Raw genomic sequence first — 26,865 nt, 5'->3', positions numbered from 1 at the left:
GGTATTGTGCCATGAAGAGGACTTTTGGACAGGGGATTTGGAGTAGAAGAGAAGGCACTTGAAGTATTAACCAGGAGCCCTTCTAAATGTATAATCACTTACCAAGGGAAGCCAAAAAATAATGCATGAGTGTTGGCAGTCAAAATGCCATTGGACTGTTGATATTGACATGAGCACAGCCTTGAATACGCTAGCCCCTGTTTCGCTGCAGTGCTCTTATAATTGAAGGGAGTATGTCATTGTTAATAATGCTTTAAAATGGAGTAGCTCAGCAAAATAGGATAGCTTCTGTTGTCATGTAAAAACAGGTTTGGGCCATTTAGAATATTCTATTCTGTTCTATAGATGTTCTTGTACTGCAGTCATCACCGTAGTATTTGAGCACCTATATTATGTAGTGGGGTATGAAGGATGGAGGTAAGTACTGTATTTAGTCTGTACCAGCTTTAAACTCCCTCAGAAAGGCTGGTCATAGGTTCTTCTTACCAGCCAAATTTTAAAGTAGGTTAGTAGGTTATGGAAAGATGGTTTGATGTTTTCTTCACCCTTTTATTCATCTTTCCAGAACAAATTCTAAAACAGGTAGTTTAGAGAAATGGCTCTTGACTGGCCATTTCTCAGAGCAAGTGCTAAGTTTATATCTTGTGCCTGACTTTGTCTGTGGTTAAACGTCTCCTAGTGACATTATCCTTCCACTGGAAGAACTTTGGAAGGAACATTTGCACATTCCTATTCATAATGTTACTCTGGCTGCCAGTCTGTACCCATTGGCACATGGTATTTGTGATGGTCTTGTCAATTTGTGCCTGTGCAAATACAAGTTGAACTTGTAGACGTGACTGTAGACATACCATCACAGAGCTGTCAAATATCTATTTATTTAAGATATTTATCCAATATGCAGAATTAAGATAATGTACCACATCTCTTTCATTGTAGTCTTGCTTGATTGTTTCTTTGAAAGTCGACTAATGAAAGTAAACCACTGAGTTCAGTAAAGGCATCTCCCCAGTCTTTGTGAGTCTGCACAACATATTGAGCTGTTAGCTAAATTAATTACTAATTTTAAAATATTGTTATAATCCTCAAGCTATTAAATAATTCTGCTTAGTAAATCCATTATTTTTCCTTTGTCATCTCTCAGGATTACAAAAGAAGGTAGATGGTTTGGTGCAGGAACTAGAGCATTTTCAAAGAAAATACTTGAACCTTATAATTAAAAACAGAATTGTTCTTATGGTGGACATTGGTATATTTAGGAGTTATTAATATGTCAAGGTATTTCTAGGTTGCTGAAGCTCACAGCATGCAGGAAACTGTAATGAAAAATAATCACCTCACAGACTCCTCAAGGAGATTTTTGACACGCAGCACAAGGTATAGGCCAAACCCTGCATAGTGATAGTCCTGCAGACTTCAAATGACAATGGGACTTTGAAATCAGTGAGACTACCTGTGTAAATAAGATAATATGGCTTACTATGAATAACATCAGTTCACACAGAAGTATCTCAAAATGTTTCACAGCGAGTTATACCAGACAAACCATCCATTATAATTCAGTTATGGAGAAGTACAGTTGATAGATACTGATAGTAAGAATTGTGTAGCTAAATTCCCTCACACATTGGCCTGAAAATTTACTTCACTGGTATATCCCCTGCTAGTGGAAATGGGCTAATTTTAAATGTATCTACAGAATCTATAAAGTTCTGCAGTGATATTCTGATAGATTTCCCCCTAATTTTCCAGCTAAATGCGTAACAAAATATCTCTGTTGTTTCTGGGAAGTCTGGGCTCTGTAAACCTTGCCTGAGAGCTGTGGATTTTTGTTTCTACATAAATCATTCTTTCCCATAAAATGACTATGATATCACTCTATAAAGCTCTTGAGCAATAACAGCACTTCTGCATTCCTCACTGAAGGCCTAATTCTTCTCCCTCTGAAGTGAATGATAAATCTCACACTGACTTCAGTGGGAACAGAATTAGACCATAGAACTGGAAAAATACAAGTTAAATAAGGCCTAATTTTTAATTATAAACTTGTTATGAGGCCATTTAAATTCTCTTGAGTTTTTACTTTAGTCCAAGATATTTTGCACCTATATCTTTAATTTTCTTGGGAAATTCAGTTTAAAAAGCAATGGAGACCAAACTCTGTAAATAGGACTAGTGTCCTAGTGTGGAGTGAAGTGGTTTTGGCTGCAGCAGACCCAGCTCTCTCCCCTCCTGCTGGTAGCTGGTTAGCGGAGGGACTTTCCAGTGAGAATTGGGATTATTAAAGGCTGGACCCAGAAAGTGGTCAATATAAAATGTTAACAATGGTAGTATATATACATTTCAGAATGATCATGTTTCACTACAATACTACGAGTTTAATCTTTTCTATATAGGCATTAATCCTGGGAGGATAGGAAACAGGTATACAGTAAAGGATTGTATATTGTGGGCTTGATCTTGTTTATATTGAAATCAGTAGCAAAGCTCTCACTAACTTCATTGAGAACAGACTCAGTGAGTGGCTAAAATCACATGTTGTAAATTTGTAATACTTTACATTACATTTACTGAGAGGAAAGAGAAGTAGTGATCTCATCGTGGTATCTGCCAGCTCTCTTGCTGAATGGAACTGGAACAGACTCTGTCAGCCACAGGGAGGGAGATGTCTTTACAAAGACTTTTGTGTTTATTTTTCTTATTCTGGCTTTCCTGGTTGCTTAGTAACAGTATCCTATGTGCAAAATTGTATATTTAATGTCTGTTCAGTATGTGAGATGTGAGCATGTCTGCAAAAATTAGGGATCCAATTAATATATGTTTCCTCTACACTCCATGTAGATGGCTGCTTCCACCTTTTTTTTAATTCTACAGGCTATCTGATTTCAGAGAAACTAGGGATAGATTAGGGTCTCTCAAGAGAAATAAACAGTAAATTTAAGGTACAGTAGTTATGAAATGGGTAGCTTGTGTTTTCAGACGAAGAATCTGGCAGTTGTAACTTGCTTACAAAAACATGCAAGTGTGGTTTTTAATAAATGGTACACAACCCCCTTCTGTAGTTAGTAACTGCACACTGTAATATTAGTGAACAATTACATCTCTTCCAGTTAAAATTATTTAATCCACCAAAACTCTCAATGTCAGGACTCGGACATAAAGCCTCCCAAAGCAGAGAAAAAAAAGATGGACAACACAAGACCAGATTCATTCTGCACTGGTAGATTCTAAATTCCAAGCTTCAAAAGCAGAAAGTCCAGCAGGAATAGGGGCACTGGACTTAGCTGGTACAGCCTCAAAAGTGGCCAGGACCCTGTCAGGATGGGACAGTCTAAGGCAGGGGTTCTCAAACTGGTGGTCATAACCCCTCACGGGGTCATGAGGTTATTACATGGGGATCGCAAGCTGTCAGGCTCCACTCCCAAACCCCGCTTCGCCTCCACAGGGAGTCCTTGGCCTTACGACACAATTGGTTCCTGAAAATCGTGTCTTAAGTCGAAAATGTCATAACTCGAATTTCACAGAGGAACAATGTCAGATCGAGCGTCGTACAGTCGAAACCGACGTCGTAAAGTCAAAACACGATGACAATTTATAAATGTCGTAAGTGCTGTTTGTCGTAACTCAAACACCGTAAAGTTGAGGACTGCCTGTAGTGTTAAATATAAAAAAATGTGTTTTTAATTTGTAAGTGGGAGTCGCACTCAGAGGCTTGCTGTGTGAAAGGGGTCACCAATACAAAAGTTTGAGAACCACTGGTCTAAGGCAGCTGGAAAATGCATAGATAGCCTCTCCCTGGAGTCCTATACCAGTGGAGTTACTGGAGGCTGGATCAGATTATAAAGCTGCCCTCTTCTACAGTGCAGGTTTATGAATTGAGCTGGTTGGAGTTTATTGTCCAAACATTTTTTCATTGGATAATGTCGATTCATTGAAAGTAAAACTGTTTGCTGGAAAAGATCTGTTTCAGCAAATTTCCCACTTTGAAAAGGTTTGGAGGAAAAAAGTTTATAAATTGTCAAAATGTCACATTTCAGCTTTTTTTTTTTTTTAATTAAAAAATTTGGCAGTTTTTACTATGATTCTTTCTTATTCTGCCCAAGCAGCAACTAGTGGCCCTACCCAGGGTGTGTACACATTTGTTTTACATTTTGGTGATCTGTTTTGTCAGATAACATCTCCTGGAGATGATGCATCCTATCATCCAGTCCTTACTCAAGCAAGACGCCCACTGACTCCATCTGAAGAAGTGGGTTTTTTCCCCATGAAAGCTTATGCCCAAATACATCTGTTAGTCTTTAAGGTGCCATCGGACTCCTCATTGTTTTTACTGACTCCAGTGAGAGTTTTGCATGTGAAAGAACTGCAAGACTGGCCCTGCCTTTTCCTTCTATAGGTGGAGGATCTTGGACTTTTTCTTTTCTTCATTACAGACATTTTGTTCTACCTTTCCAACCCCTTTAATTACTTTCTCAAGAAGATGCCAACAGACAGGTAGGTATTTATCCCTGAGGGTCTCTAGCTTGTCACAGTAAATTGTGTGAAGAGATCAGTGGGGGGAAAGAAAAATACCAAAGAAATTGAAGGTTGTTTTATTTTACTCAGTGTCCTTTATGTTGCAATAAAACTGATTTAAACCATTTCACGTCTAATATATTTAAAACAGCTGAAGTGCATGCTGATTCTGTGCTGCAGTAGCAGCAGAGAGAAGTGGCTACTAGAGAGCCTCTGCCACCTCTTCAGCACTGCTTTCTTGCCTCAGCCTCTGCAAAAGCAGCAGCAGCGCAGCACAGCACAGATGCCTTTTAAAGCAGCCCTGAAAGCTCTGTGACTTCTCCCCCTAAAATCAGAGAAGTCATGCAATCCATGACTGTGTGACAAGTCACTAGCCCTGAATATTATTTTCCAATTTCTGTCAGATTCCCATGTTTTTAAGTTGGCAGACTCTCAGTGAAATAGGTTCAGTTGTTTACGATCACATCCACCCACCACATGCAAAAATCCTCAAAAGTCTCAGATTTTTTTTTAAAAATAATGATAAATTACAGAGTCCGTGACTGCTGTGATAAGGCTCTAATTATCCCTGTCAGGCAGAGTGGGTTTGTCAGAGCATGCACATGTACTCAGACCTCTTTTAAACCCTGCACTTTGTATATCTCACTTTGGCCAAATTTCTATTCCATTGGCCTGATTTTAGTGTGATTTTTGGACTTCATCCGTTCCTACTGAAGTCAGTGGCAAAACTTCACTGGGAGCAGGAGCACAACCCTTAGGGCTCAATTCTGCCACCTACACCAGTGTTGAGTGATTCCTTCTTGTGGACTAAAGAACTACTCAGCATGTGTAAGGGCAGCAGAATCAGGCTCCTAGTGATTCATGACTTGGGAATTCCTCTTCCCCAGACTTTAAAGTTTTGGGTGTTTTCAGATCATCTGCGGCTTTCTAGTTGTTCTGAGAATCATAGAAGTATAGGACTGGAAGGGACCTCAATAGGTCATCTAGGCCAGTCCCCTTCTCTCAAGGCAGGACTAACTGATAACGAGACCATTCCTGACAAGTGTTTATCTAACCTGTTCTTAAAATCCTCCAATGACGGAGATTCCATAAGCACCCTAGGCAATTTATTCCAGTGCTTAACACATTCTGACAATGGGGAAGTTTTTCCTAATGTCCAACCTAAACCTCCCTTGCTGCAATTTAACCCCATTGCTTCTTGTCCTATCCTCAGAGGTTAAGGAGAACAATTTTTTACCCTCCTCCTTAAAACAACCTTTTATGTACTTGAAAACTGTCTGTTTCCCTCTGTCTTCTCTTCTCCATACTTCTCCAATTTTTTCAATCTTCCCTCATAGGTCATGTTTTCTAGACCTTTAATAATTTTTGTTGCTCTCCTCTTGACTTTCTCCAATATGTCCACATCTTTCCTGAAATGTGGCGCCCAGAACTGAACACAATGCTCCAGCTGAAGCCTTATCGTGCAGAGTAGAGTGGAAGAATTACTTCTCGTGTCTTGCTTACAACATTCTTGCTGATACATCCCAGAATGATGTTTGCTTTTTTTGCAACAGTGTTATACTGTTGACTCATATACAGCTTGTGATCCACTATGACTCCCAGATCCCTTTCTGCAGTACTCCCTCCTAGACAATCATTTCCCATTTTGTGTGTGTGTAGTTGACTGTTCCTTCCTAAGTGGAGTACTTTGCATTCATATTAAAGAAAATGTAATCTCATGAAATTGCACTTCCGTGAAAAAATGTAAAATAGAAGTACAACCCAGTCCTACACAATGCTACTCATATCATACCCAACAAACTCTTCATGGAGAGTACTAATGATAATTCTTAATCCATTTTTTTTGAATGGTAAATTCTTTCTCCGCCTAGTGGCTATCACTAAAGCATCATATCATTAAGCCTTTTGAGGGGAGTATATTTGCTCTTTTGAAAATTAAGAGGACAAAATGTATCCTGTGCAGAGGGCCAGCTCTTCTGAAACATTTCCATGGTTCATAGGCCTTGTGCTAGCCCTCTGTAAAGGGGTGAATTGCCTTTTAGAGCATTGAGCCAGACCTTCTCACTCTGGCATAATAGCCTCAAACAATTGTGCTCCTTTTCAGCTCCTGGTTAACTACATGACAGCCCATGCATACACCACCAGATCACCTTAACACAGAATGAGACCAAACAAATCACTCAGTTATCACATTTGGGCCTTCATACATTCACTGGTTTGCAGCTCTGTAAAACTGATGTATCTCCCTGAACTGATAGAAAGGTCCATATATGTGTCCATGAGAAGAATAAAGTTTGGCAAAATCCCATAGCTATTTCTAAAAATTCTAATGACCATTTAAAAGTAGAAAATATTTTCAGAAAGTAATACATCTATATGAACTGACTTATATTTGTAGTAATCCATTTAACAATAATCTGCTGCCATTTAAATGATGTTGCATTGTTTTTAATAGAACAAACTAAAATATAAACTACTCCAGTTTGCATTTTGTTCCTTCCCTTCCCCCTGCCCATGAAATTTCAAGAGAATTAAAATACTCTTTTCCTTCAAGAGTCTAATGTAAAAAAAAAAAAAGGAGGGGGGGAATGTAAATGTTGGTTTTGTGTTCTCCTTGTAGCCTTTAATCTAGTTCATAAAAGGCAGCCCAACTGTCTAATAGTCCTGAGATTGTCATTTCTTATATATGTCAACTTTTCCATTGCCAGAATGTGTCAGACTTCATACAGTCACTTATCCTTGGTGTTCTGGGTTGCTCCTATATGACTAATTGTACTGTACATCTTGTTGCCCATAGGATGACTAATAGTCTTTTTAATCATACATCAAGTTGCAAGGGTAAACTACTGTCTAAAGTTTTTATCATCTTTGTACCTTTAAGCCTTCTGAGTCTATATTTTTTTACCTCTGCATTCAGGACCCTATAAGGTGAGGGAAACTCCAGGCATAGTGGTCAGGGGGCGGCAGACAGATAAGGAGACAAGGTAGTAGTGTGGAGGCAGAGACCCTCTGTGTGAATGCCCCTTTTCTTCAGTGGATCCCCTGTAGTGTATAGGTTTGGAGAACATAAGAATGGCCATACTGGGTCAGACCAAAGGTCCATCTAGCCCAGTATCCAGTCTTCGAACAGCAGCCAATGCCAGGTGCCCCAGAGGGAATGAACAGGTAAGCATCAAGTGATCCATTCCCTGTCACTCATTCCCAGCTTCTGGCAAACAGAGGCTAGGGACACCATTCCTGCCCATCCCGGCTAATAGCCATTGATGGACCTATCCTCCATGAAGTTACCTACTTCTTTTTTGAACTCTGTTATAGTCTTGGCCTTCAAAACATCCTCTGGTAAAGAGTTCCACAGGTTGACTGTGCGTTGTGTGAAGAAATACTTCCTTTTGTTTGTTTTAAACCTGCTGTCTATTAATTTCATTTGGTGACCCCTAGTTCTTGTGTTATGAGAAGGAGTAAATAACACTTCCTTATTTACTTTCTCCATACAGTTATGATTTTATAGATCTCTATCATATCCCCCCTTAGTTGTCTCTTTTCCAAGCTGAAAAGTCCCAGTCTTATTAATCTCTCTTCTTACGGAAGCTGCTCCATACCCCTAATAATTTTTGTTGCCCTTTTCTGAACCTTTTCCAATTCTAATATATCTTTTTGAGATGGGGCGACCACATCTGCAAGCAGAATTCAAGATGTGGCCATACCATGGATTTATATAGAGGCAATATGATATTTTCTGTCTCATTATCTATCCCTTTCCTAATGGTTCCTAACATTCTGTTCGCTTTTTTGATTGCTGCTGCACATTGAGACCAAATTTCTTTCCACTTCTGTGGCTATATGTATGCTGGGCAAACTCTTCCTCTCTCCCCTTTTGAAGGAAGAGTTCACAGGCGACTTGGCTAGTTTTCTCTTCCCCTATACAGGTTATTTTCACACAGAGAGGTCCTCAGATTGTAAGATCCAAGGAGGAGAGGGTTGGATTTTCAAAAAAAAATCTGTTTGTAAAGCTTCATGTACACCAGTGACATGATGAAATAACAATTATTTTTCCTATGAAATTCTTCAGGCTGTGGCTGTGTGACAAGGAAATCCCTTAAAAATGAAAAAGTTCACGCTGTTCGATTTTGTAAATGATAATTCGCTACAAATCGGAGAGACTTCATGGATTCAGGATCTTCCCAATGACGACAGAGAACTAGAAGGACTCCTGAAACCAAATGAGCAGGTGCTAGTTAACTGGCCTGTGGGAGAAAGGAAGACAGAGAAACATTTAGTAAAAGTAGTGTACATGAGTGGTGAGTCCATCTGCAAAGCAGCCCATTTATAAGAATTTAATTTCAGATGTCATTAGATGACTAGCAGAATAGTATCATCTGCTTGGACTTCTCTTTCCTCCACTTCAGATGACCCTCAAGAGCTAGTTGAGATGATGCCAAAGATATTGCAGGCAGATGAAATTACAAAAATACAAGTTGTTGGAAAAGGCAAGAGGAAGAGGATTGAGATGATATTCTCAGAGAGTGAAGATAGTGACCTGGACAAAGGGCAGGTGGGTTTTCAGTCTCTGTTGTATTCCCAGGTGTGAACCTGTTACTTTTGTGCCTTAGTATAATGTTCGAGTCCATTGTTACTGACTTTTCTGGGTACACAGTATGTGTATGTTGGCAGTGGGGACAAAGGCAGTCTTCACATGCCTTAGCTCAATGACATGTTGGGGTAATTGATAACACAGGTCCAGATCTTCCCTCCATCCTTATCAGAAGTTGCAGAAGGAGAAAATGTATGTAGAATCTTCACAGCTTTGGATGTCGTGCAGCTGCACTGCATCATCCCCAATGAGAAAGGGGTCTGACAACACATAAAGTGGGCAGGGGTCATGGCAGAACTGAGAGCTGCAAATTACTCAGGAGAACCCATGGATCTCAGAACTGACAAGAGATACAGACATATTTTTTCTACTCAAAGGACATAGTAAGGCCAAAAGGACTCCACTGATCAAAGTCTAACTGATGTTATTGTTCGGCAATTATTGATATTCTAAAATTTCCCCTACCTAGTTCTGTCCCTTCAGTTCTAATTATTCATTGTAGTGTACAATGAGATCTTCTGATAGAAAGCACTATGTGAGCACAAATGTATTATCATGCGGTTGTTTTCAGGGGAAAATGATGAAGAGTATAAAAAGAAAGAAATCATTACAGGCCTCTGCCTCTGCCAACATCCTGAGTCAACTTGAAACATCTTTAATTAATAAACAGGTAAAACATCTTGTCATCTTGTCATCTTGTCATCAGTAATTTGCAGCTGTACAGCACAGCAAAGCTGAGGTTCACATTTAAAAAAATAATTTATTTAAAATTTTAGGTGAATTAAGTGCCGCTGAAAGATGCTATCTTAATAAATGTTCATATAGTGCTGGGGACATATAAAGTAAAAATGTATTAGAGCTAAGTATTGTTAATATTGTAGTCAACCAGTTTGGTTGTAAATTGAATTACATTATCAATGTTAATTAAGTTGATTATTAAAGTGAACTCATATTTATACTTTGTGTGTCTTTGTAAAGAGAATATCCTCCTTTAGCCAGACAGTTTAATAGTAGATATTTTTATTTTCTGTTGTTGCTTTATAGCCCAATTTATTTATTTTTTCAGAGAGAACCATATTCTGGAAATGCCTTTCTGTACAGCGAAAGCAGCAGTGATGATGAGGAGCCCTTGTTTCAGTTGTCCAAAGTGGAACTATGTGCCAAAATAAAAAGTCTGAAAAGGAAACTGACAGACACTATGAGAGAAAACTGTCGCCTACGGCAGTCACTGGTCATGCTTCAAGGTAAACTTTGGGGAAAATGGGTTTCAGAGTGCTAGCCGTGTTAGTCTATATTAGCAAAAAGAATGAGGAGTACTTGTGGCACCTTATAGACTAACAAATTTATTTGAGCATAAGCTTTTGTGGGCTAAAACCCACTTAATCGGATGCATGCAGTGGAAAATACAGTAGGAAGATATATATATATATATATATATATATATATATATATATATATATACACAGAGAACATGAAAAAATGGACACTTTTTGATGAAGAGGAGAGCTGAAAGCACATAAAGTCCTGATTGTTGTGAGGACACTTACGTGGGAATTGTGAGTGCTCAAGCATCTGTCAAGAACTAGCTCCAAATTAGTAAAAAAAAGTCATTTCTGCGTAACTACAGCATTTAATTCCAGTTAGCCCATAGATGAAATCAACTTAAAAAGAGATCGTGAGATCATTGAGTTTAAAGATGGAAAAAAATCTGTTAAATCAGCAGGATTGTTCCTCATAGAACATTTCCATGTGCCTTGGATAACTGTAGGTCAAGTCTGAATAACTCCAGCAACTGGGACTCCACTGATCAAAGTCTAACTGATGTTACTGTTCGGCAATTATTGATATTCTAAAATTTCCCCTACTTAGTTCTGTCCCTTCAGTTCTAATTATTCATCCCTGAACCAAATAATTTCTTCCATTTGAAAATCATCAGTTATTTCTAGGTGATGCCTTGTAATCTTTTAACCAATTTATACCCATTTAGCTCTTTTAACCTTAATCACCTTAGTTGGTCTTCTCTGGATCCCCCTCCAATTCATTGTTGTTTTCTTAATATGGACAGCCAAAACTGTATGCAGCATTCAAAATGTAAATGAACAAATGCTGCTTAAATAGGGTCTGTCACCTGCCTTATCAGTAACATGATGCCACCATATATACAACCCAGTATAACATTGCTTTTTTCCCCCTTGGTCACCATATGATGTTGCAAGCACATATTCAGTTCAGTTCATTGTCTACCTGGTCCTCTCTCATTGTTACTTTGTTTCAGTCTTCCCTCACCCATTTGACCTTTGTATTCTGAATTGTTTTTCTCTAAATGTATCAGTACAATTTTTTCAGATTGAATCTGATATTGTTAATAATATCTGTATACAGCGGTGGTATAACTGTATTGGTTCCAGGATAGTAGACAGACAAAGTGGGTGAGGTAATATCTTTTATTAGACCAACTTCTGTTGGTGAGAGAGACAAGGGGTATGTCTACACTACGAAATTAGTTCGAATTTATAGAAGCCGGTTTTATTGAAATCGGTTGTATACAGCCGATTGTGTGTGTCCACACAATAAAATGCTCTAGGTGCTCTAGTCGGCGGACCGCGTCCACAGTACGAGGCTAGCGTCGACTTCCGGAGCATTGCACTATGGGTAGCTATCCCACAGCTATCCCACAGTTCCCGCAGTCTCTGCCGCCCCTTGGAATTCTGGGTTGAGATCCCAATGCCCGGATGATGCAAAACAGTGTCGCGGGCGGTTCTGGGTACATGTCGTCAGGCCCCTCCCTCCCCCGTCACAGCAACGGCAGACAATAGATTCGTGCCTTTTTACCTGGGTTACCTGGGTTACCTGTGCAGACAACATGGAGCCCGCTCAGCTCAGCTGAGCTCACCGTCACCATATGTCCTCTGGGTGCCGGCAGACGTGGGACTGCATTGCTACACAGCAGCAGCTGCTAACTGCCTTTTGGCGGTAGACGGTGCAGTAGACTGGTAGCCTTCATCGGCGATCTGGGTGCTGGCAGCCGTGGGGCTTGCCTTTTGGCAGTAAATGGTGTATTACGACTGTTAGCCATCCTATTACAAGTCGGGTCATCGTACGTTAGCAGAGTCTTCCCTGAGCAGCCGATTGTGCAATAGGCCTGAAGACCATCGTCATACACCGCCCCGTATTTGCTGCCAAGCACCCAGAAAGATGCCGAGGGCTATCAGTCATGCTGCACCGTCGTCTTAAGATGTAAAAAAATAGATTTGCTCTATATTCATTTGCTTCCCCCTCCCTCCGTCAAATCAACGGCCTGCTAAACCCAGGGTTTTCAGTTTAATCTTTGGGGGGGACCAGTCTGTGACAGTTGTTTGTGTCACTCCCTGATGCACAGCCACCGTTCTTTATTTTAATTCCCTGTACCTCTACGCCATGTCGTCACTCGGCCCCCCTCCCTCCTTCCCCTAGGCCGTCAGATACTATGTTTGCGCCACAGCTCAGAGAGCCGAGAAGCGGTACGCGCCTTTTCTTTGAATTCTGGGTTGAGATCCCAATGCCCGGATGATGCAAAACAGTGTCGCGGGCGGTTCTGGGTACATGTCGTCAGGCCCCTCCCCCCTCGTCACAGCAACGGCAGACAATAGATTCACGCCTTTTTACCTGGGTTACCTGTGCAGACAACATACCACGGCAAGCATGGAGCCCGCTCAGCTCAGCTGAGCTCACCGTCACCATATGTCCTCTGGGTGCCGGCAGACGTGGGACTGCATTGCTACACAGCAGCAGCTGCTAACTGCCTTTTGGCGGTAGACGGTGTAGCATGAGTGATAGCCGTGGGGCTGGCAGCCGTAGGGCTGCATTGCACCAGCCCCTTGCAGGTGATGGTATATTATGACTGGTACCCGTCGTCGTCATACTGGTATGGCTGTCAATCATGGCCACCTGGGCAGACATGCTACTGTTTTGATGATGACGGTTACCAGTCGTAATATACTATTTTCTGCCAATTGCCCAATATTGTCTGCTAAGCACCCAGAAGAGGCCGAGGGCGATGCTGGGTGCTGGCGGACGTGGGGCTGGCAGACGTGGGGCTGCATTGCTACACAGCAGCAGCCCCTTGCCTTTTGGCAGATGATGGTATATTATGATTGGTACCCATCGTCGTCATACTGGTATGGCTGTCACTCATGCTGCACCGTCGGCTGCCACCTTAAGATGTAAAAATAGATTTGTTCTGTGTTCATTTGCTTCCCCTTCCTCCGTGAAATCAACGGCCTGCTAAGCCCAGGGTTTCCAGTTTAATCTTTGGGGGGACCATTCTGTGTGACAGTTGTTTGTGTTTCTCCCTGTTCCTGTACCTGTACGCCATGTCGTCACTCGGCCCTCCCTCCCTCCCGCCCTCCTTCTCCTGGTCCATCAGATACTACTTTCGCGCCTTTTTTCTGACCAGGCGCCATAGCTAGCACTGGGATCATGGAGCCCGCTCAGATCACCGCGGCAATTATGAGCACTATGAACACCACGCGCATTGTCCTGGAGTATATGCAGAGCCAGAACATGCCAAGGTGAAACCCGGACCAGGCGAGGAGGCGATTGCAGCGCGGCGACGAGAGTGATGAGGAAATTGACATGGACATAGACCTCTCACAAGGCACAGGCCCCAGCAATGTGGAAATCATGGTGTCACTGGGGCAGGTTGATGCCGTGGAACGCCGATTCTGGGCCCGGGAAACAAGCACAGACTGGTGGGATCGCATCATGCTGCAGGTATGGGACGATTCCCAGTGGCTGCGAAACTTTCGCATGCGTAAGGCCACTTTCATGGAACTTTGTGACTTGCTTTCCCCTGCCCTGAAACGCCAGGATACCAAGATGAGAGCAGCCCTCACAGTTGAGAAGCGAGTGGCGATAGCCCTGTGGAAGCTTGCAACGCCAGACAGCTACCGGTCAGTCGGGAATCAATTTGGAGTGGGCAAATCTACGGTGGGGGCTGCTGTGATCCAATTTGCCAGGGCAATGAAAGACCTGGTGATAGCAAGGGTAGTGACTCTGGGCAACGTGCAGTCAATAGTGGATGGTTTTGCTGAAATGGGATTCCCAAACTGTGGCGGGGCCATAGACGGAACCCATATCCCTATCTTGTCACCGGAGCACCAAGCCACCGACTACGTAAACCGCAAGGGGTACTTTTCAATGCTGCTGCAAGCCCTGGTGGATCACAAGGGACGTTTCACCAACATCAACGTGGGATGGCCGGGAAAGGTACATGATGCTCGCGTCTTCAGGAACTCTGCTCTGTTTCGAAAGCTGGAGGAAGGGACTTTCTTCCCGGACCAGAAAGTGACCATTGGGGATGTTGAAATGCCTATCGTGATCCTTGGGGACCCAGCCTACCCCTTAATGCCATGGCTCATGAAGCCGTACACAGGCAGCCTGGACAGGAGTCAGGACCTGTTCAACTACAGGCTGAGCAAGTGCCGAATGGTGGTGGAATGTGCATTTGGACGTTTAAAAGCGCGCTGGCGCAGCTTACTGACTCGCTCAGATCTCAGCGAAAAGAATATCCCCATTGTTATTGCTGCTTGCTGTGCGCTCCACAATATCTGTGAGAGTAAGGGGGAGACCTTTATGGCGGGGTGGGAGGTTGAGGCAACTCGCCTGGCCGCTGATTACGCGCAGCCAGACACCAGGGCGGTTAGAGGAGCACAGCAGGGCGCGGTGCGCATCAGAGAAGCTTTGAAAACGAGTTTTGTGACTGGCCAGGCTACTGTGTGAAACTTCTGTTTGTTTCTCCTTGATGAACCCTCCAACCCCCCCCCCGACCCGGTTCACTCTACTTCCCTGTAAACCAACCACCCCACCCCACCCTCCCCTCCCCTCCCGCTTGCAGAGGCAATAAAGTCATTGTTTTTTCACATTCATGCATTCTTTATTAGTTCCTTACAGAGGTAGGGGGATAATTGCCAAGGTAGCCTGGGATGGGTGGGGGAGGAGGGATGGAAAAGGACACACTGCATTTTAAAACTTTAACTCTTATTGAAGGCCAGCCTTCTGATGCTTGGGCGATCATCTGGGGTGGAGTGACTGGGTGGACGGAGGCCCCCCCACCGTGTTCTTCGGCGTCTTGGTGAGGAGGCTATGGAACTTGGGGAGGAGGGCTGTTGGTTACACAGGGGCTGTACCGGCGGTCTCTGCTCCTGCTGCCTTTCCTGCAACTCAACCATACGCTCGAGCATATCAGTTTGATGCTCCAGCAGACGGAGCATTGCCTCTTGACGTCTGTCTGCAAGCTGACGCCACCTATCGTCTTCAGCCCGCCACTTGCTCTGTTCTTCCCGCGATTCAGCCCGCCACCTCTCCTCTCGTTCATATTGGGCTTTTCTCATCTCCGACATTGACTGCCTCCACGCATTCTGCTGTGCTCTATCAGCCTGGGCGGACATCTGCAGCTCCGTGAACATCTCGTCCCTCGTCTTACGTTTTCTCTTTCTAATGTTCACGAGCCTCTGCGAAGGAGAAACATTTGCAGCTGGCGGAGGAGAAGGGAGAGGTGGTTAAAAAAGACACATTTTAGGGAACAATGGGTACACTCTTTCATTACAAGGTCGCATATTTCGGCTTGCAGGCAGCCATCGTAGGCCACAGTGTTTTGGCTTTTTTAACCTTCTTAACATGCGGGAAAGGTTGCAAACAGCAGCGCATTTCCCATATCAAGGATGAATTGGGTTGTCCATTTAAAATGGGGTTTCAATGTAAAAGGAGGGGGCTGCGGTTTCCCGGTTAACATGCGGCACAAACACAAGTAAACCACCCCCCCCCACACACACACACACACGATTCTCTGGGATGATCACTTCACCCCTCCCCCCACCGCGTGGTTAACAGCGGGGAACATTTCTGGTCAGAAGAGCAGGAACGGGCGCCTCTGAATGTCCCCCTTAATAAAATCACCCCATTTCAACCAGGAGAGCTTTCTGGAGATGTCCCTGGAGGATTTCCGCTCCATCCCCATACACGTTAACAGACTTGCTTGCTTTTTTTTTGTAATGTTTACAAATATTTACAAAGTTACACTCACCAGAGGTCTCCTGTGTGCCCTGAGGGTCTTGGGTGAGTTCGGGGGTTACTGGTTCCAGGTCCAGGGTCACAAACATATCCTGGCTGTTGGGGAAACCGGTTTCTCCGCTTCCTTGCTGCTGTGAGCTACCTACAGTACCTCCATCGTCATCTTCCTCGTTCCCCGAACCGTCTTCCCTGTGTGTTTCTCCAGTGAGAGAGTCATAGCACACGGTTGGGGTAGTGGTGGCTGCACCGCCTAGGATCGCATGCAGCTCCGCGTAGTAGCGGCAAGTTTGCGGCTCTGCCCCGGACCTTCCGTTTGCTTCTCTGGCTTTGTGGTAGGCTTGCCGTAGCTCCTTAATTTTCACGCGGCACTGCTGTGTGTCCCTGTTATGGCCTCGGTCCTTCATGGCCTTGGAGATCTTTTCTAATACTTTTCCATTTCTTTTACTGCTACGGAGTTCAGCTATCACTGCTTCATCTCCCCATATGGCGAGCAGATCTCGTACCTCCCGTTCGGTCCATGCTGGAGCTCTTTTGCGATCCTGGGAGGACTCCATGACGGTTACCTGTGCTGATGAGCTCTGCGTGGTCACCTGTGCTCTCCACGCTGGGCAAACAGGAAATGAAATTCAAACCTTCGCGGGTCTTTTCCTGTCTACCTGGTCAGTGCATCTGAGTTGAGAGCGCTGTCCAGAGCGGTCACAATGAAGCACTGTGGGATAGCTCCCGGAGGCCAATAACATCGAATTCCGTCCACACTACCCCAATTCCGACCCGCAAAGGCCGGTTTTATCGCTAATCCCCTCGTCGGAGGTGGTGTAAAGAAACCGGTTTAAAGGGCCCTTTAAGTCGAAAGAAAGGGCCTCGTTGTGTGGACGTGTCCAGGCTTAATTCGGTTTAACACTGCTAAAGTCGACCTAAACCCGTAGTGTAGACCAGGCCAAGTTTTGAGCTTACCCAGAGAGAGCTTACTCTCTATCCAACAGAAATTAGTCCAGTAAAAGATTGTTAATATCTGTCCATTTCATTTAAATTGCTAGGTCTATTTCTACTTTCCTCTTGAGTGCTCACATTTCCCCCTTGCTGTATAATTTCTATTAGTTTAATTACTGTGCTTTTTGCTTCCTCTTTATTTCTTACAGTGTTTCATCGGATCATGCTTTGCCACTCTGCTGAATGTAATCTTTGTAATGGACTCACTCCAGAAAAGCTCATCTGTGTAAATAATGTGTTGACCAAATAAGGGGACATTTTAAAGGATTTCTTATAGCAAAAAATAAAAGGTCAAATGCAGCCAGACATACCTCCATTCAAGTGAATAGAATTGGACCTGCTTCTAACTATTCTGAATTTGTCCCATACTCTTTAATCTTGTAGTGCTGTACATATTTTGAGAAAGCAGTGTAAGAGAAAGACATGAAAAACAGTCAGGTCAGCATTACAGTGGGCAAGTGTTAACCGATGGCTCCTTTTAACAATCCGCAGAGAGCTAGCACACTGCTTATACTGGAAGCCTGATCTCCATTGTGGGGTTTATTTGGTGCCAGGAAAGGAGTTTAAAAAAAGAAAACACCGTTCTAATGATATCTCTGCTGATTGCTGTGGTTGGTCTAAAAGGAGACTGCAACTCCTGTTCTTTTTACTACTGTGACAGGAGTTTGGTTACAAAAATACCTGTATACATGAAACTAAACCAAAGTTTAGTAGCATCAGTGGCTATTCTTAGTGATCACTCTTTCCAATTTCAGTGTTGCCACAGGCAGTCACACATTTTGAGGAACTGGTAGGTATGGCTGAGGCCCTGCTCAAGGGGGGAGTGACCACATCTGCCTCCAGTATTCATTCACACACCGTCTGGAAAGCATCAAACAGTTCTTTATCAGATTCATATGCAACTATCCACAGTAACTCCAATTCACCGATCGCATTGAACGTGGAGGAAGAGGAGCAACAGCCTGAGAAACAGGTTAGCTGAAAGCTTATTTCAGCAATAAGAGTTAAATAAAAGTTGATAGATTGCAACGTTTATTGAGACTATGTAAAGAAAAGTAAACCTCAGTAATGATAATTTTATTATCAGACAGTAATTAGGATAGTTAAGGAATTTATTAATAAATAACAGTTATCCTTTTGTGTGCGAGAGGTTTCCCATTAGACACAGTGAATCACAGTGCACCCTCAGGTGCAATTTTGCCACTTCCTTAACTTCAGTAGATTTTCACGTCCGTGGGTGAGGACAGATCATGGACCAGTATGAAATGCTTTTCAATTCAAGGAATAAATCGTATGCTTGGCTGTGCAGGGGGGACTTTGATTGACTTCAAACAGCTGAGGGGAAAATATGACCTTAAAGTTATGAAAGAAGGTCTAACTCTTTCTTTTTCAAATAATAAATAAATAAACAAAGGGAGAAGAGTATCTTTCTGCCCACTTTAAAGAGATTGGCCAGAACTTAATTGGAGTTACTCTGATTTTGGATGGAGCAACCTGGGTCCCAGATGTTCCATTATAGTATTATCAGGCGATCACAGGCACAGAATCTGTACAGGAAAAATATCAATTTAAAGATTTAATTAAATAACGCCATTAGTTTTTGCATTCATAATTTACATAAATGTTTCAATGTTCTGAGTCATGCCAATCTGTACAGATCAGTTGCATGGACTTTATTTCACATGTCCCTAAATTGGAAAATCCATTTAAGACTATTAAGAGATGATGATTTTATTAAATTAAATTAAATATGACAACTGTTATGTACAAAATCTACCCTGACATCTCCAAATAAGCATACAGGCCCATATTTTCTAAGTGGTCGTAACCCTGCCTCTAAATTGACATGGGTTAAAATTGCAAACCCAAGTTTGGGGGAGACCAAATACTCTGATTTCTACATGCAAACAGCAGCTGCATTCGATAGCTAATAGCCTAGATCCAGATTTTGGAGCTCTTACTAACATTGGTGAGCATTTACTGAGGCGAGTAGTTCCATTGAAACCAGTGAGTCTGCTTGAGAAAACATTCACCAGCATGAGTAAGGCACCACAATCTGGCCCCTCCCTTGTATCTACAAAATGTATTTTACATGTGCAATTCCAAAATTAGAGGTGCACACATCTTGGCCACACAGTTTTGAGGGCACTGGTGCAGATGCTGCTTTTGAAAATGTTGGAAATAATTTTTTTTTAAAAAAGCATGTTTACATTTGGTTGTATTTTGTGAGGATTGGAACAGTCATGTCTATGACCATTGTATTTTTCAGTTCAAGATTGAAAAATGGCAGATTGCCCTTTGTAACAAGAGCAAGCCTCAAAAGTTTATAAATGATTTGATGCAAGCCCTTTATACACACGAGTACATGGCCACGCATAGTCTGACAGGTGCAAAATCCTCCTCTTCAAAGGATAAAGCAGCAAAACCAGCAATGAATCAAAATGAAGTTCAGGAAATCATAGGTGATGACTAGTTTATATTACTTGATATGGCACTGTGTCTTATTTTTCGTCACACTTTCAACTGCCACATTCATGTTACTAATTCATTTGTATTTGTTTTGGTCTTTTCACATTTATTATCTCATTACTGTTAAAAGTGCAGAATCAGTAAAAAGCAAAATACCTTTTGTTCGTATTATGTGGATTTTGGATTATTAATATTTATTATTAAACATTTATATAGCACTGTAATATTGCATGATGCTTTACAGAAACTAAAAATACCACCTAAAGTAGTCAAACGGTAGGCAAAGAGAGGACAAGAGTTTATATAAATATAAATAAAGCTAGCTATATTTTGTAGTGAGTGAACATAAGTTCTGATATTTTGAAAGAGGTTAAGATTGGGTGAGGCACAGGAATGGAAAGTAAGGCAAATAAAGTAGGGCTTAATAGAAGGGCTTAAAGACAGAAGATGGTTGGTGCCCATGAAAGGGCTGGTCTAAACTTGGGGCGGGAATCTATCTAAGATACACAACTTCAGCTACGCTATTCGTGTAGCTGAAGTCAAAGTATCTTACGACTTACCTGGCCGTCCTCACGGCGGCAAGTCGACCGCCGTGGCTCCACCGTCGACTCCGCTTACTTCTCCTGCCGAGGTGGAGTACAGGCGTCAATTCAGGGATCGATTTATCGCATCTAGATGAGACGCGATAAATCGATCCCCGATAGATCGATTACTGCCCGCCGATCCGGCGGGTAGTGTAGACATGGCCAAAGGGTGGTTCATTTCAGGTTTAAGGAGCAATGTGAAAAACAAAGACCCAAATGTGAAAGAGGGAGTAGGAGATTAATTATTCTTCCTACCTTGTTTCTTTTAAGTGTAGGATGGCAAGATGGTTAGCAACAGGCAGTGAAATGTCGGCAGGGCAGAGCTGGGTGTCATCTTAAAAGGGAGGACAAGGAGCTTGAAATGTATGCCAAAAGAGAGAGGGAGATAGTGAAGAGACTTGAGGGATTGACCTGGTTCTAATGTAGAAGAGGAAGGTTATTTTAGATGTCAATGTGGTGGCTAGACTGGAGTAGGGAGAAGCAATTTGGGAAGAGAGAAAGAGGTTATAGTAGTGTAGGTGAGATAGTTATGGCATGAACGAGTATTTTGGCAGCACATGTGGAGAGAAAAGGGTGAATTTTAGAAGTGTTATAGAAGGAGGAGTGACAAGATAAGGGAAGTACCTAGTTTTAGTTAAAAAGAAGAAAAGAGCAGCTAAAGATAACTCCAAAGTTTGTTTGTTTATTTTGATTTTAACAAACACAGGGAAGTTGGAGTTGTCAAAAGTGATAGAAAAAGTGTGTTTGTAGGAGGAAAGATTTAGAAGGTCTTTTCCATGTTTAGTTTTTAAAAAACGTGAGGCCATTCTTGAAGTATCAGAGAGCTAGGAAGAGATGCAAGCCTGGACAGATAGCTGGGTAGATTGAGGAGTCATCAACAGAGGTAAGAGGAGAGGTCTTGATGACCTCATCCATTTCCCAAGTGCCAGTGGGTGGGGGGGGGGGAGAGGACAAAGGACAGACCCCTAAGAATCACCAGCATATTGGGGAGAGGCGATGGGGGACCTACCAAATGCAGCACAAAGGAGCAGTCAGACAGGTAAGAAGAAAATGACAGCTAAGCATGCCCAAGGAAGAGAGAGTGTAACAGAAAGGTGGGTATTTGATGATGTTAAAGGCAGCAAAGATTGAGCAGAGTGAGTTTGGAGAACAGACGCTGGACTTGGAATGGGAAAGATTATTAGTGACTGCTGTGAGGGCAAGTTCAGTGGAATGGAGTGGGCAGAAGTCAAACAGGAGGGAATTGTAAAGGCAGGTGGAGGAGCAGGAATCAAGGCACTGGGAATAGACAGCTATACAAGCAGCGTGAAGATATGGTTGAAGTTTGGACGAGTCAGCATGGGTACATGCTGGGAAAGAGCACAATTGATGTCATATTTGCACTATGAATCCTCATGGAGAAGTTCAGAGAAAAGAGATAGTAACTGGGTAAGGTCTTTGCGAACCTAGAAAAGGTGTACAATCATGGAGAAGTGTGCCAGAAGGATATGTTCATCTTTTCCATGATACGTATGGAATGAGTTCCAGAGTCAAAGCTAAATAGGGCTACAGTAGAAAATGACTGAGGAGGGAGGACCCACCATAAAGGATATCACAGGCAGAGAGCTTAGAAGGGTGAAAAAATTTAAATTCCTAGGATCAATGGCTGACTCTGGTTCCCTCCTGAAAGATGCCAAGCATTGTACTAAAGCTGCATGGTGCAAATGGCAGGCATTGATCCCAGTTCTCTATGATACAAAGATGCCAATAAAGTTAAAAGGAACTCTTTGCCAAAAGATGTGTGAAGGCCAAGACTATAACAGGGTTCAAAAAAGAACTAGATAAATTCACGGAGGAAGGTCCATCAATGGCTATTAGCCTGGATGGGCAGGGATGGTGTCCCTAGCCTCTATTTGCCAGAAGCTGGGAATGGGCGACAGGGGATGGATCACTTGATGATTACCTGTTCTGTTTATTCCCTCTGGGGCACCTGGCATTGGCCAGTCAGAAGACAGGATACTGGGCTAGATGGACCTTTGATCTGACCCAGTGTGGCTGTTCTTACATTCTGATGTAAAAGGTAGAGTGTATAAAATGTAATTCAACCCATCTTAATGTACAAAATAGAGACTTGGCCAGCCAGAGGAAAGGAAATTAGTATGCTCCCCACCACAGAAATGAAGATGTTGAGATGGTCAAATGGTTGAACACTCTGTGACAGGAAACAAAATGAACTTAGAAGAGGCTTAATGCGAGTTGCTCCAGTTGAAGACAAGTTGAGGGAGACTAGGCTATTTTAGTATGGGCATATTCAGCAGAGCCCAGAGAGTTATATCAGTAGTATAGCTCTTGACATGATTGTGGATGGAAGGTGACCAAGGGAGAGACCAAAGACTCAGTACATGGACTGAATATCAATGGACCTCAGAGAGATCAATCTGCCTGACAGTCTGGCATAAAATCATGAATTTTGGAAGCAGGCTATAAAGCAATGACCCCCAAATAGGGAAGTGTCAAGAAAGATGATGACAAGCAGCTCAAAAATAAAGGGGAGGCTATAGAAAGAGACCAGGAGTCAAAGGAGGATTTTGTTAGGTGAGGGGAAACAATATGCCTGAATGCAGATAAGAAGGAGTCAAAACAGCGAGAGCAACAGATAAGAGACCAAGAAGGAACGAGGAGCAAGTCAGATGTTTTAGGATGTGTGAGGAGATAGGAACAAGCTGGCCAATCAAAGAGTTTCAGGAAAATAGAAACTAGAAGATTTCATAGTGGGACACATGGTTAAAAGAAGATAAAATCAAAGGCGGAGGTGAGGATTGTGAGGGAGTCAGGGAAGCAGGAAGTAGAGAGCTCCTGCTGGGTCATGTGAGTGCTGCATTCAAAGAAGTCAGCCAGCCCCTGAGCAGACAGAGCAGGAGGAACAGAAATGGAAGAGGAAGAAGTAAGAAGAGACAAAGGTGGTGAAGAGCTGTCATGGGAGTTGATAAGAGGGTAGGATTAGGATTCATTGGCCAGGAAGAGAACAGAGATAAAGGAAGAAAGGCAGAGTATATATAGGAAGAATATAGTACAGGAAGTCATCAAGGTCATGGACTTCCTTCTGAGTTGCCCAACAAAGTAAGAGTAGGACTAGCAATATTTTAAGGAGAAAACCAGATCGGAAATTGGTGAACCAGGCAGAGCAGTGGGCAAGGGGAGCAAAGAGGCCAAATACAGAAAAGAGTAAAGTAAGTCTCTTTTGGATGTTTACATTTCATAAGCCCAATTGATGCAACTTGGATCATACACTTAATATTTTCCCTGGTTTGGCACTTTGATCTGAAGGTCTCATAAATGTCATCTCTTTATTTTGCAGGAATCACAAAACAGTTATTTCCAAATACAGATGATGCTTTGATTCGGAGAATGATGGGGCAAAAGCTAAACAATTGCACCAAGAAACCAATTATAAGCAAAGATCTTAATTCAATTGTTTTTCAAAAGCATAGCTTTTGGTAAGTCTTTTTAAAAAAAGGCAAGCCTGCCTCCCAAATGTATTTCAATATGTGTCTCTGCCATTGCAGTAACAGAAACTAAAGTAATCTCAAAATTATCTTTCATATATAAGTTCATACCGATACAGTTGCCAAATATGGAGATCCTTTCACATCCTTGTATAAATTTTACAAAATAGAAAAGTACTCTTTATTTACATAGCAGCACAACAAGGCTGCTCATTCTAGACCAGGGGTCGGCAACCTTTCAGAAGTGGTGTGCTGAGTCTTCATTTATTCACTCTAATTTAAGGTTTTGCGTGCCGGTAATACATTTTAACATTTTTAGAAGGTCTCTTTCTATAAGTCTATATTATATAACGAAACTATTGTATGTAAAGTAAACAAGGTTTTCAAAATGTTTAAGAAGCGTCATTTGAAATTAAATTAAAATGATGATCTTACGCCAACAGCCTGCTCAGCTCGCTGCCAGCCTGGGGTTCTGTTCACCTAGGCCGGCAGAGGGCTGATCAGGGCCTGTGGCTAGGACCCCAGACGTGGGGGGGGGTGTTTCAGGAGTCAGGGCAGAAGGCTGGGGTGTGTGTGGCGGGGGGTTCAGAGATCAGGGCTGGAGGCTGTGGGGGGTGCAGGGCAGAAGGCTGGGTGTGTGTTGGGGTGTGGGGGGTTCAGGGCAGAGGGCTGGGGGGGTGTTGGGGTGTGGGGGGTTCAGGGCAGAAGGCTGAGTGTGTGGGGGGGTTCAGGGCAGAGGGATGGGGCTGTGGGGGTGCAGGGCAGAAGGCTGGGTGTGTGTTGGGGTTGGGGGGTTCAGGGCAGAGGGATGGGGGGTGTGGGGGTGCAGGGCAGAAGGTTGGGTGTGTGTTGGGGTGTGAGGGGTGCAGGGCAGAAGGCTGAGTGGGTGAGGGGGTTCAGGGCAGTGGGATGGGGCTGTGGGGGTGCAGGACAGAAGGCTGGGTGTGTGTTGGGGTGGGGTGGGGGTTCAGGGCAGAGGGCTGGGGTATGTGTGGGGTGCAGGGCAGAAGGCTGTGTGTGTGTGGAGTGGGTCAAGGCAGAGGGCTGGGGTGCTCGGCTCGTGGGGGTGCTCCTGAGTGGCTCAGGGCAGGGGGCTGGAAGGGATATGCCCTGTTCCACCCCCTTCCCTCAGGCTCCGTCCCTACCTCTCTCTGCCTCCTCTACGGAGCTTTTTGCACGCTGCCGCTCTTCCCCCTCTCCCTCTCTAGGGCCATCAGCTGATTGGCCAGGGAGGGAGAGGAGGCGGGGCAGGAAAACACCACGCTGGGGGAAGAAGCGTGGGAGGGGGGAAGCTTGGCTGCTGCAGAACCAAGCTTCTGCCTCCTGCCCCCTCAGGGGAGAGCGGTGGGCGGGGGGGCTGAGTGGGGGTGGGGGCCAGGACCGCGGCAGGGGAGCTGTGTGCCACTCAGAACCGGCTTGTGTGCCGTGTTTGGCACGTGTGCCGTAGGTTGCCAACCCCTGTTCTAGACAGATCACATAGGGCAAATAAGTTAAGGGAAGAAAAGACAGAAGATTTAACATCCTCAAAATCAGTAACAGACTAATTTGATGAATATATCTATTATAGATTCTACATTATTTAGTCTTCCTGTTATAAAGCCATTTTGTCCGCTTCATATGAATTAAATGTGTAAGAAACTTGAACTTCCACAAGGTTCAGCCCCCAACCCCAGTGGATCTCAAGTTCTGCACAGATCTCAGGACATCCAAAAGACACGGTCAGAAGTTCTGTGCTTCAACTAGATTTTCTAGTGCTATGATAGTGAAACTCCTGCTACCTGGATAAGATGATACTGACAGGATTTGCATTAATTTACCTGTTAAAGACCCGTGTCTTTGAGGCAGGGATTATGTCATGGAGAAACACCATCCTTCTCGGTGCAGTTTCTCCTACTCTTAGCCCACTCCACAGACTTCTTTCATAAAGCAATTTGAGATCTACTGATAAAAATGCCATATAAGAGCTATTAATTATGATTACCATTATTCTCAGTTTTTATATATAGGTATGGTCTAAAAATACTAAACCTGTCCCTGTTTTTAATGAAGTCACCAATTTCTATTACAATGTTTTCAGATGTCATTCAAAAAAATTAGAGTTTAATAGAAAATGAGACCTATATGACACATTGTAAGTCAATAAAAGTGGAGATTTTTGGAGAAAACCTCTTTAATGAGGGACAAAACTATTGACCTTACGTTAGGACTTTTGGAAAGAAATATCCTCCCAAAGGTCCACATTCTCCTACATCATTGTCAACCACTAAACGGTCAATTCACTTAAAGGCCCAATGGAACAGACAAATCTGTGTTGCATACAGTACTTCTGTCAGACTCCTCCTGTTTTTCAGCATCAATACTACATAGGTGTGACTCACACCACCTTTTAAATTCATGTGAAATATTGATTAGGCATTAATCAGAGCAGTTATATTGTGCCAAAGATCTTGTTATTGCAGCGACAAGATGAATTGTGTTAAAGATTCATACCCCAGTGTTTCAAGCCACTAGGCCTCCTTGATGCCTCAAGCAGTCTTCCAAGTACTATCATAAAGTGAGTGGCCATGTTTATTTGCATGGCATTTTGCATTAAATTTTAAAAAATAACATGTTATTTGGAATGCTAGAATATTTTATTTTTAACTGTGATGCATTGTGGTATAGGGGGGTTGTTTTAGCACTGCGACTGTCCCTGTTACAGTTGGGCTAAAAGTGACGGAGTAGGATTGCTACAAAGTACCTGAGTAATAAAATTTGTAGGTCCAAATTCTCCTCTCACTTTCCACAGGCTTGGGAAACTTGCTCCTCAGCATTCTCCTCCAGCCTCATGGAAGCTCTTCTTGTTGTGGGAGCTCCATGAGGAACTGGATCCGTGGCTAGGGAGCCAGGGAGAGGGCTGGGAGGACAGCGGCTCACCAGGGCATCACTACACTCCAAAACCATAGGGCATACCAAACCAAGCGCAAACTCACTATGTTTCCAGCCTCCTTCTGAGAACAACCTATAGGGGTCTCTACTTCACTTTAGATGTTTTTCATTTTCACATCTAGTAGATTATTGCAGAATTCAGTCTTCTGTTAACTGCTTTCTTCTCCCTAACTTAATTACAATGTAATTAACATTACAATGCCTTAACAATGCAAATACAGTAATATCTACATAAATCTAGATACTGTATAAC

The 26,865-nt window shown here is 43.1% G+C and overlaps 1 protein-coding gene across 1 annotated transcript in view; it reads left to right on the top strand.

Annotated features, from left to right (window-relative positions):
• The window catches only part of BEND6 (BEN domain containing 6), a 47,763-nt gene that overhangs the window by 12,785 nt on the left and 8,113 nt on the right, over nucleotides 1-26,865 (top strand). The window contains exons 2-8 of the mRNA XM_054022037.1: nucleotides 8,585-8,813; nucleotides 8,922-9,067; nucleotides 9,678-9,776; nucleotides 10,173-10,350; nucleotides 17,902-18,119; nucleotides 19,416-19,608; nucleotides 23,537-23,675. Coding sequence (XP_053878012.1) covers nucleotides 8,618-8,813; nucleotides 8,922-9,067; nucleotides 9,678-9,776; nucleotides 10,173-10,350; nucleotides 17,902-18,119; nucleotides 19,416-19,608; nucleotides 23,537-23,675 — 1,169 coding nt within the window. The 5' untranslated portion in view covers nucleotides 8,585-8,617. The remainder of the gene's footprint in view (nucleotides 1-8,584; nucleotides 8,814-8,921; nucleotides 9,068-9,677; nucleotides 9,777-10,172; nucleotides 10,351-17,901; nucleotides 18,120-19,415; nucleotides 19,609-23,536; nucleotides 23,676-26,865) is intronic.

This window comes from Malaclemys terrapin, chromosome 3 (assembly GCF_027887155.1).
Source record: "Malaclemys terrapin pileata isolate rMalTer1 chromosome 3, rMalTer1.hap1, whole genome shotgun sequence".
In the NCBI taxonomy this organism is placed as follows: domain Eukaryota; kingdom Metazoa; phylum Chordata; order Testudines; family Emydidae; genus Malaclemys; species Malaclemys terrapin.
The sequence above is the reverse complement of the archived record's forward strand: the minus strand, read 5'-3'. Positions and strand labels throughout refer to the sequence as shown.